The following is a 12,006-nucleotide window of genomic DNA, read 5'->3' on the forward strand; positions in this document are numbered from 1 at the left end:
ATAACAAACTTGCAACAACTTCATTTTTAGAATGGCTTTAACCTACCCAACTTTAGCACCAAATGTTCCCCAACCTGCCTCCAGATTTACTTTTTGTTTTAGTTGTTGCAGTTTTTGGGAAGGGTGACTGGAAAAGGAGATGTGCGATTGCAGAAGAGGATAGACTAGTGCAGGATGAGCTGCCAGGAGATTAAAAGTAGTGATCTTTCAAATCAGAGATGAATTTTATATTCTGAGATACAGCTCCTAGTTAAAATGTAGAATTTCAATGGAACAATTCACACAACTTAAAAATCCTAGCATGTTAACCTATTTTGCTTGCTTTATAGTATCTAGTAGTCCTTTAGGAGTTTCCATGAAATAATTCAGGGGGCAAAGGTTCTACTCAGCACAAGCAGGAGAGAAACAATCTAACTCTCAGTGTATGGCCAAACAGTTACTTCTCAAAACCAAATACTACGAAAATAAGCTGCATGTCTTATATAAGCCATAGATGATAAGAAAAGAAACAAAACTATAAACTGTAGGAGTGAAGAGGATGTCTAAGACTGCAGAAACTTCAGGTCTCCAGGATTCCTCATTGGTCAGAAAAAGAAGCATCATAAGATGCCTTTTTTTTTTTTAAAAAAAAAAAAAAAAAAAAAAAAAAAAAAGTATTAAACCCTTTCCACAACTTCTCTCATTGCAGACCTTTTCTGGCAGTTGGGACTCAACCTCTTTTTTCAATCTTCTCAGCAAGAAGGGTCGAAGAACTTTGTGGAGACGACGGATGATCAGAATAGTCTCTTCTTCATTTAAGTCCACCTACAGAAGTATATAAAAATTACTGCAAGATAACTCAAGTATACTATATAATATTTTCTCTCATATGAAAGACAAGCATTTGCAGTAATTATCTGTACAAATGAACTGACTCAGTGCCAAAAAAGAGATACTTAATTAAAACTTTTACAGACACAGAAGTAGCTTTTAGTTATGTTAATTAATTAAGTAAAAGGGAGAGGTCAAACATTACTCTTTCAGAGTACACTCAATTTTGTTTTTCACAATACTTTTTTTTCTGATGCACAATTGATGAACAATTCTGCCACAGTACCCTTTCTCCAGTCATGGCAAACGGAGCATTGAACCACTGTTCAAATGTGCTACAGCTCTTGAAAATGGTCGGAAGGAGGAAGTTGAGAAGAGCCCAAAGTTCAGGCAATTTGTTCTGCAGTGGAGTTCCAGTCAGCAATATCCGCCTAGGGGCTACATAGTGAGTGTTCAAGACCTGAGTCAGCTTGCAGTGATGGTTCTTCATTCGATGGCCTTCATCTACTATCATGTATTTCCATCGAATCTGCAAGAAGAAAAGTTGGTGAAGTTTGAGCAGGACAGACTGAGATCACTCCCACCTATTTAAAACAGGGACATTTGAAATGTGAAACATCTGTCATTCTCATTTATGAGAAAAGCCAAATTAGGCAGTATTCAAGTATCAGTGGCCTTACAAGCCACAAAAATAGGAATAAAAACAGGTATGCTGAAATCTGTAACTTGACTTGCAACAATGAACAGCTGATTCCTCCCATTTCTCAGGAGGAATTCAGGTGACTGTCTCTTCAAGGCCAAAATATGTTTTACTAGGAAAGAAAAAGAGTAGAAAAACTTCAAAWAAATGTGTCTGAAATAAGAATACAGACAAGAGGCAACACCATTTTGACACAAAATAACTGTGTTCTCAAAATACAGCAACCCTGAACTTTGCTGTGTTTCAGCTAATCTCTCTCTTTTAATTCAGGAACAGAGAAATATAATTAAGATAAATTCAGTGCATCTTCTTATATAAAGTTTCCAGTTCTTAATGGGTCAGCTTAAATGCAGCCAGGGAAGATACAGAAACAAAGTTGTCCAAGTTCTCTATTATTTTCTGTCGTAGGACACAGAGGGTCAATCTATGTGCCTTTGGATGAACTGTATGGATCATTGCTTGAGTCTAAACACTTCAGTGACAGAGTTCTATAGCTTGCTGTTTCCAGAAGCTTGATGTCAGCTGTTTCGGTTTTAATAGCATACACTTCCTCACAGCAATCTTTGCAAGAAAGCTGCCAAGCTTACAGATTTAAAGCTTTCTGCACCACTTGCTGCTTTATGCACTCTCTCACTGGCAAAGTGGACCAGATAAACAGCAGATAAGCATGTGCAATGTTACTAAAATAAAATTTCCCTCCACCAGATGTTAGGCATATACATGAACCCTAGGCAACGTGACTTAAATACATAAGTCAATCCACACACGCCATGATCATGCTCTTCTAAGTCAGATAATACCTCTGTTGTATGTGAACATATATGAAATATTTCAGTCACATGATGGGGTATGCATATGCATTTACAGCACCACAATAAGGCTATGACACACTGACCAGATGACTAGGAAGGCCTCAGTTTATACTCTTCAAGTACTTTCACAGATGCTAACTAATCCCATTTCCAAGACTATCTGCGGCCTGGACTGCGAGTCTTTCAAAACTGGGTCCTGTGTAGTAAACTGTGATACCGAATTCATGATATATGTAAATATTTAGCTACTTGGGGAGAAACATCATGTAGCTGGAGAAGCTCTAATAAAAGTGAGCTTCAGGTCAGAAACAGAATGAAAAGAATATTAGGGTCAGGACTATAGATTAGGACAAATGTTATTATGCAATAGGCAAAAAAATTCCTGCTTTTCAAAAGGCAGAGGGTTCAACAGTACTGATAAAATTTTACTAGCCATATTCTGGAAAATCTTGATGTCTTCAGGGAGAAAACTGGCAACTGAGAAGTCCAATTACACACAGAGGAATGGAAAAGTAAATGAAAGGCTTAACTTTCATAGGAAGATAAAACAACAACACAAGACTTCTCTGTAAAACAAGAATGTGTTTTGTGATCTGCATCGTTTTATGGTATCTTGAAGGTCTTGCTATTAAGAGATGACAGACATTCATCACTACCTTAGCAAGAATATGTTTGTCCTTTATTATGTACTCATATGTAGTTAAAAGAACATTAAATTTTCCGCTTCGAAGCTGAGGAACAAGTGAGCGGCGCATTGCAGGTGTACCCTAAAACAGAGAGCAAAGAATGAAATAAAACAGATACACAGATCTTTACAGTCATGAATTTGCAGACACAGAGCAAGTACATGAACCTACAGTATACACTAGAGTGATTTCCCCGACTAGCTCCTGGATTGTTAAGCTCCTTTTGTGTCAGTCTAGTCTCCTTAGTGATTACTTGGCCTTACCAGCACTAAAGCAGCCAAACAGTATTTAGCTTTGTACAAAATGTGAAGTATTTATCATTTGTATTGCTCTAGTTAAAAGCCTTGTAATGTGATAATTAACAGTTTTCTTCCGTATTTCATTATCTAAAAGTAATTACAGTTTATTACAGTCATCATCTTAGGAATATTAACTGTCACTGCTTAGTAGATGACAAAACTTCACAAGTGAATAACTTACAAACATCTACAGACAGAGGAAAAGTAGGCTCTATTCTCATTCCTTTCACTTTACTCATATAAAAAAGCAAATCAAACCTTGTAAGATATTTTCACCACAGAAGGAGCCCATTTGTCAAATTCATATGTCCAATTGGATAAGGTCCTACAAAGATTGTTAAGAAAAAGTAATATATTTCATTATTTGCTTAGTAAAAACACACTGAACTTTATGCATACACCATGTTTCCATYTGGTTGCTGAATATTCAATGCATTTTCAATAAATTTCATGTAATCAATCCCCACAATTAACAGTGTACTAAAAATAAGTAGTTTATATACTGTAAAAGAGTATCTGCATCTTTTATAGGGGAAGAAACAGAAAAAAATGGGAAAAATGTCTTTCATCTCAGGGGCCACTTCACAACCAATTCAGAATAGTGCTTTACATACCCCTTTGTATTTTAGGTGTATTAAGGAGATGAAAGATCTCTGCACAGAAACAGACTTGTATGTGATTTTGTGCTACCGATTTCCCACAAACTGAGGTTGCAACCTTTTGGACATAGTCTCAACAGAATTCATTTGTGTTCTGCTGTAATGATATGCTATTGCCACCCAGTGCCACTGTGCAGCTTTATTTTGGCATTGTGTTGCTTCTGCAGTATGATCACAATAAATGCTTTTCAAAATGGCTAAGCTGACTGCTGGCAGGAAAGAGCTAGAATTCTTAAATTCACTGGACCTATGACAGCAGCAGTAATATGTAATAATGTTGGGGGAGGAAGACGGCAGCAAAAAAAAATATGTTAAAACGTCTAAGGGAGTTAGTTTCAGCCGCTTTCTGTTAGAAACTTAAGGAAAACTATTATAGATTACTTTAAACAAAAGGGGGGGGGAGTTCCACTGTATTCCTGTGAAAGCTGAGACTTAGTAACACTCCCAATTCACTTTTTGTTTTAGTTAATAGGGTTGCCCCATCCATTTCTTCTAGAGTTCATTACTTTCATATTATTGTATTTTGTGTATGTATACAATGTATATGTATTTGTGTACAACATATATTGTATCATCACTATTTATACTATGCCATACTACTAGACACAGCTCTGGAATTTATGTTAGTTAGTCAGTAACTACCGCAGCAGAGCCAGAAGGCAGGATACCTCAAAAGAAATTACAATAAATGGCCATGAATAAATTATATTCCAATTGTGCCATGCATCTACATGCTCTGCACAATTCTTTGATTTTAAGATTGGTAGATGAATTATCTAATTAAAGCACCAGAGAACTTCCACACAAATGTGAGGCATTTACCACGTACACACAGAAACAAGCAAACAAACAAATCCTCCAAACCCAGTAGTTTTATTCTGCCTAACAGCATCCATTTGAAACATAGCATTTCAAATAGCTAAAATCTACATCTTGCCTTCAGAGAAAGGAAAAGGTATTTAAAAACTACAAAAGAAGTGGCATCTTGGAAAACCAGGAAACAAGGAAAAGGGAGCAACATGACAAATAATCATAATCTGGATGATATTTTGAGACCAAGATTTTGATTATCACAGATATTTCTATGTCAAGGACTAGTTACATAATACTTAAAAGATTATCCAACATCATTGAAGTACGATTATTTAATGTTTGATGGGGCACCTTTAAAAGAACTAAAACCTAAATTTTTAATATCACACTTAAAGTTCAATGAAGAAAATTGCAGGCATGTAACATGAAAGAAACACGATTACTCTCTTGTGGTTTACATGTGGACTAAGTAACAGTAAATGCATCACACAGTTTGCCAAAAGAGTGCTCAATTAAACTAATGGAATCAAGTGCTTTTACTAGCCATCTGGTCACCCATCCAATGCCAGATAATCAGCTGGGAAACAATGATCAAAGAAAATTCAGAATACAGGCTCGGTGTAATCTCACCATGCACCTCTCTTGTCATTAAGTGAAAAACAAATATTGTTTGCTAATAAGCCTCTCTGCAATGCCTAGAATGATAATAACAGAGTGAAATTCTTTACTTACGAAAGGGGAACAATAATGAGATAGGGGCCATTGAGTCTTTTGTGCTCCATCAGGTAAGTGATGAGTGCAATAGTCTGTATGGTTTTTCCTAGCCCCATTTCATCAGCTAAAATTCCATTCAAATTGTTATTATAGAGTGAGACCATCCATTCCAGTCCCTGTAGCTGAAATGAATAATAATAACTTCAGTTATTTAAAACCTACACTAGTAATTAACACCAGTATGACAGAAGCAAGCTTCTCATGTCCCTGCCTACTTAGATATTGGAGTTCCTTCAAAAGTAGTACGTGTATAGGGATCTGCATTCCATAACACCCCCACAATAAACAAGGCTGCTGACTGCCTCTATTGGATCCCTCTTCCTCCGATGCACACGCTGGACAACGTATTGACAATGTTGCAGCAAAAAAGAAGAGAGCCTTACAGTTGAGAACATGACATATTTCTCTGAATGACTGACTCCTACCCTATCTTAGCCACAGAGCTTCCCAATGATACCAGAAAAATTATTTTATATAACATTCTGGAATGGTTAGTGAATTAAACATTCTCTTTTTGGTAGGAGCTCAACGTAAGACAGGTAGAAGTGCTAGGGATCCACAACAGAACTCAAATTCAGATGGGACTTTTGCTACAAACACAGAACAATTCAGCTGGGAATGGACCTCTGGCAATCTCCAGTCCGGGCTTGCAAACACCTAATAATAGAGATGGTACAAGTTCTCCGAGTCCCTGAGACTGTCCTACTGGGAAAAAGGTTTTCCTCTATAATACATCTGATCCTTTTTTAAACGTATGTTCACTGTCATTTGTCCTCCCAATATGCATTGCTGTGAAGAGCCTGATATGAAAATACTGAAGTGCTTTGAAAAAGAGAAATCAGCTTAACTCTTGAATTTTAAGTCTTTTAAACAAGCTACTAATAGAAGGCGATGCTGAAGGGCAGAGTAAGCAGCAGCTGTTATCATCTGCATGATTAAGAAACACTCCTCCTCCTAGTTCTCTACAAACACAAGTTCTTTATGTCATCTTGGTGAAAAAGTATTACACTTTTTTTCACGCGGAAATAGAAATAATCTAGTCGCCTGCCTGGAGAAAAGAAGCTGAGAAGTTGCAGCTCCCAGTGGCTTCTCAGAAAGTACAGAGTAGCAGATGTGTTGAAAGCATGCACCAAGGACATTTTCAGTAATGCACGAATTTCGCTTCTGTCAGAAGACAGAAATTCTTAGCTGCTAAATCTACTGTATGTCTGTAAAGAACACAAGACATCAATCTTCATAGTAAAATGTTTTCTTAATTTCTGATTTTTTTTCTGTCAGTGCATTGAAATACTTAAATTTAAAGAACCTCCTAGAAATGAAAACAGTAAGTAAAATTCAAATCCTAGGTCCAAAAGAAGGATAGCAAAAATAAAACAGTTGGTCTGCAATAAAAAAACTGCTGCATGTACAGGTAGTTGATAATATTATTCAAGTAGTATGAATGAAATACAATCATTGATAACATTATAAGATGAGCATTATTGCTTTGTCCACACAATCCCCGATTTCTAGTCTAATAGAGAACTTGTATTTTTAAAAAATTTTGCAATTTGTCATAGGTTTTGACGTATCATACTGAAATGTCTAGTAAAATCTAAATTTTAGATATTTTGTAACTTAAATATTTTAGCATGTTTTACTCAATGAGAGGTATATCATGCAGCAGCCTAGCATCACTACCCAACAGGCAGCTCTGGAACAGGAGTTTTTTTTGCAAATTTAAGTCAATTCCAACTAGATTTCTCACCTGATAATGTTTTAGTGTGCCATTAATGAGAAGGGAAGACTGCTTCTCTACCCTTTCTGTGATCGCATGAGCAACAGTGTAGTAAGATTGAGATCCTCTAGCACTATACTGCATACTGTATTCATCATCCACATCTTGTTTGGCTGTCCTGGAAAGCACATGAAGAACTAAGGTAAATTCCCACAAAAAAACAGGTGTTTTTTGACCACACATCTTTAAGTGGAAATCCCCAGCTGTAGTGAGTGCACCCAGAGCACAGAAGCTACTTTAAGTAGTACAAAGCCAATACCAAATAATGATGTTCCTTTTCCTGCCCATGTTCACTCACTGAGATCTATAGTAACCTATTTTGGGGGAACCTCATTGTAAGAAATCATAATTCCTAACAAAAAGCAGCACCTAAAGAACACTCACTCAATGATTTGCTTAGCATCTTTCTCAGAAACTTCCTCACTGTTAGGATCTAGAAGTATCTTCTCATCTGCTTCTAATCTGCTTGATTCTTCTTCATCATCCTATAAAGACACAAAAAGGACAGAAGCACTGGAGATCACACCATCTTCCTAAATCATACCTTCAACTAACGTTCTTGTTCTTATTGGTAGCTTTCATTGGACAATGTTTTATGGTAACAGGAACCAGAACCAGAAAGTTCAACTGACACCTATCCTGCAACAAAATTGCACTGTAACACAACAAAATGTATCAGAGGGAAAAAGAAAGTATTCTCTCTTTAATGGTTTCTTTATTAGAAGAGCTTTGTTCTGTCTATCCTGTTCATGGAAAGGATTCCCATACTGTCCATATGTTTATATCATATTCTAGATATGTCATATTTTAATACTGCGTAAAAAAATGGTGTGTGTTGCTGTTTAGCCTTTTGATTTATTAACTTTTTGAAACAGATCACATCTTTATTTTCCTCTAAATCATTTCATTTGCATTCTGGCTATAGTTGCAATGTATGACAGGTGGATAAATTCTGCATTTATTGAGGGCTCTTCAACAGTACCTGAAAAATTTGAAGGGTACTGTTCAACAACAAAAATTCTCATCAATAAAGCAGAACAAAACAGTGCTCTGACTTTTGCAGGTGCATTCTTGTTATAATTATTTCCCCAGCTCTAAAGACAATCAAGGCTAAAAAATTTTTACTAAAAAAAATGCAGGCTTATCTCTTTTGACATTCATCCTAGAATATTACAGGATGTAGTCCAAATCTAACAGGTATCATGCATCACCACCTAACCTCAATATTGAGTGCCTTGCAGGATTTAACAATATTAACAGTGACTAGTCCTACACTCAGTATCTAAATTCTATTCCCAGTTCTATCACTAGCCTACTGTACATTGCTCTTCTCTACTCTTCAGTCTTTCTCTCCTTTAGAAAGTATGCTGCTGAAAAATGCTCTTTTAGTATTGATGAGTCACAGTATCTAATACTGTGGCCCTACAAGGTCAGAACTTTAGTTTATTTTTTTATTAGCTTAAGATTCTTTTTTACAACTTTTGTAATGAAGTATTTAAATCACTACAAAATATTGAATCAAATAAGTCTAGGTATAACAGTTTGAGCATATGGCCCTGACATAATCTTAGTATTTTAATTAGCATAATATATAGTAACAACTCTGTTATTCAGAATTGCTAATGCAGCTTTCACTACATAAACACATTCTACAGTCTTTAGAGCTTCCACTACCAACAATATATCCCTAAAATGTTATACTGAATTTAAAATTCAAGCAAACGCAATATGAATACTTCTATGCTCAAAGTTAAGCCAAACCTCAATAAGCATATTCTTGTCCTAAAGGATATGTAAGATGCTGTCACACAAGTGGACAAATGAATGCACCTAAGTACATTGGCCTAATGTACCTTACTACACTGGCCTATGTCCCACTTCCTCTTCCTCAAAATCTCCTGTCTCCACTGAAGAATTATTAAGGAAAAAAAGCAAAAACATCCTGAAAGCTCTCAAAAACCAGCATGCGCTAGGGTAAATTAGGGCTGCAGTACATGTTTCTAGCACATGATCCAGATGAACTTTCGGAATTTCTAAAACCACCTGAGTCAGAATTATATCACAATCAATAAAATTTGTCGTATTATCTCAATGGGAGATGCTTCAACGCTGTGACTACCAAAGTAGTGTTGTCTGTAGAAAAGTATTTAATAATGTATACAAGAGGATTTCAAATGATAAAAGATGTTAACTTTCTTCAGCACAAAGCCACTGTATGTCTTTTCTTGAGGCGAATTATAAGATAGGCGCTTCTTTATATACTCTGGGTCATGTTTATCAATGACAAGAGTAAAACCTTTTCTCTTCCTCATCTAGGTTACCAGTTAGGCATTTACAACAATTATAAGGGCAACTACTATGAAATGAACAATGTGACAAAAAATATTTTTTTCCTGTTGGCGTTATACTTAAAACATGCTTCTTTTCTCTTGCTCTCACAAGCTCTTGTATGTTCTTGCTACTTCTTTTTTCTCCTTCCTTATGAAAAAGAGGAAAATGTCATATGGGACAAGAACATATATATAAGGACATATAAATGTCATATAAGAATTTGTTTGACACAAAGGTCTTTGTGTGTGTGTGTGTGTGNTTTTTTTTTTTTTTTTTTTTTTTTTTAAGAGGGCACATACCTCCTCCTCATACTCAGAGCCACTTTCATCTTCACTGTCTGATCTGGGAGCAACTTCATAGCTGTATAAATAAAATGAAAATATAGGAATTAGTGATACAAAAGAAGGAAGGGAATAGGTTCAATACAATTCCTTCTCTGCTTACATGTAATAAATTGAAAAGAGAACGGAATAGGTGAAAAAAGAAGAAAAACAAGAGAGAAACTCATGAAAAATACCAATGTAATCAAAATTGAAAAGCCACTTACATGTGTGCTAGCTACTTACCCAGGGTTCATTTCCAGCCAGGCATCCAGCTGACTTGCTTTTGGTGCTTCTGGCCCAAGAAGAACTTTGCCAGTTTCAGTATGAGTCACTTTGACTGGAAGGTCACTCATTTGACTGCTCTCATCTATGGGCTAAAAATTCAAATGACATGCTACAGCGTAAGACTATCAAACTTTTATGTTTGTCATATGTAACAAAAAGAGCTAAAAGCACCTGAAAAATTTACAAGTAGTAAAGTTTCATTATTAGTAACCACAGCTTCCCACATGGTACCTGGCCAAAACTGAGTCACAATATTCTTGTGTGTAACAAAGCTCTGTTTGTAATATCCACACATATATCACAGTATTACAGATAAACAAATTAGAGCACTGTGAAACTGAAATAACTGTTGGCTTCCCTGAAAGAAGACAGATTAGCTTTCCCAACTTCTTCATTTAAGCTGTTGAATATCTGCAATAAGAAGTTCCTTTGTCCTGTCTAATCACGGATTTTCTACTTTAAATACTTTTTGACTACTACTACTGCTACTATTACTAAAGAACCTTTTCATAATATATACAAACACGAAACTGAAAAAATGATTCTAAATACTTGTAAAGATGGTTACCCACTCATGGAGAGTATAAAACTTAGTCTCTTTTCATAAATGATGAAATAAAAGAAATATGTGTGTATTTTCCAGCTGCAGCTGTAACTATATTAAAGGTTTTCCTATACCTCTTTAACTACATCAACACAGGTTATCACTTGAAATTGCAAGTAAGGCCAGAAGAAAATTAAAAGACACACTTTCTAACACTTTCTAAGTCCTTCTATAACTGAATAGAAAAAGGGTATAGCGTGATAGATCTTTAGCAGGCAGCATACGCTCTCTGGTAAGCAACTTGCAAAACTCTCACCTCTCCATCAGGACCAAGACCAGATGCCATCCCTTCCGCATTTTCTTCAGCCTTCTACAACAGATCAAGAAGTGAAAAATACCACAGACAGTTTATAAGTATAAAAAGGGTACTTTATATAATGCAAGCAATTTGAACATAAACAAGGTTTCACTTCATGCCTATGTGGCATGAGACAAACTCAGCTAAAGTTGTAAAAGAGGCATGCAGAGTCACATGAAAAGGAAAGTAGAAAACATACTTTAAAAAGGAGGTAAATGTAAATAATGGCAGTTTTTATATGCAAAAGATTGTACCTAACAGAGCAAAAATTGCTTGGGCAGAAAGAAGTAAAAATCAACAAGCTGCAGATGATCAATATAAGGTTAACATTTTTTTCTCCTAATATTCCTTCAGATTTTAGGCTGAGAAGAGTATGTATCACTGGATATTAATGGAGTATATTTGCTTTTTACTTCAGTGATAGAAAATTATGTATCAACTGACATTCTCAGAAGATACTCTATTCCTCAGCAAAACTGATAAAGAGATAGGTTCACATCACAAAGGACAGTCAATGGACTGTCAAGAAAAACAAGCATTACAGCAGTGTATTTACTTCACATGTTGTCTCATTAAAGATTGTCTCTAATGCCAATTCAGTACATTAAAATCAGGACTGTTTTTAATGATAATACAGATCAGGAATGCTGTTTAAGTTATATCTTAACATTGGAGACAGTAGACTCTTACGTGTTATAAACATACTCTCACAAAAGTATACAAGTCTTAGAGATGGATGGGGGAAAATGGAATTATTTTGGTCCATCATCCTCAAAATTATCGTCTTCTAAATGCTGTTATTTATTACCATACCTAGAATGCTGCTTGTAAACAA

The 12,006-nt window shown here is 35.7% G+C and overlaps 1 protein-coding gene across 7 annotated transcripts in view; it reads right to left on the reverse strand.

Moving 5' to 3' along the window:
• SMARCA2 (SWI/SNF related BAF chromatin remodeling complex subunit ATPase 2) overlaps window positions 1-12,006 on the reverse strand; it is a 108,526-nt gene that overhangs the window by 56,589 nt on the left and 39,931 nt on the right. For all 7 annotated transcript variants that reach the window (XM_085311431.1, XM_085311430.1, XM_085311425.1 and 4 more), the window contains 10 exons: window positions 11,130-11,183; window positions 10,228-10,358; window positions 9,961-10,021; window positions 7,715-7,815; window positions 7,301-7,448; window positions 5,512-5,675; window positions 3,566-3,632; window positions 2,979-3,089; window positions 1,097-1,339; window positions 691-804 (listed from right to left, as the gene is read on the reverse strand). In XM_085311431.1, the coding sequence (XP_085167557.1) occupies window positions 691-804; window positions 1,097-1,339; window positions 2,979-3,089; window positions 3,566-3,632; window positions 5,512-5,675; window positions 7,301-7,448; window positions 7,715-7,815; window positions 9,961-10,021; window positions 10,228-10,358; window positions 11,130-11,183 (1,194 nt within the window). The remainder of the gene's footprint in view (window positions 1-690; window positions 805-1,096; window positions 1,340-2,978; window positions 3,090-3,565; window positions 3,633-5,511; window positions 5,676-7,300; window positions 7,449-7,714; window positions 7,816-9,960; window positions 10,022-10,227; window positions 10,359-11,129; window positions 11,184-12,006) is intronic.

Source organism: Rhea americana, unplaced genomic scaffold (assembly GCF_003343005.1).
Source record: "Rhea americana isolate MKP2758 unplaced genomic scaffold, rheAme1 scaffold_340, whole genome shotgun sequence".
In the NCBI taxonomy this organism is placed as follows: Eukaryota; Metazoa; Chordata; class Aves; order Rheiformes; family Rheidae; genus Rhea; species Rhea americana.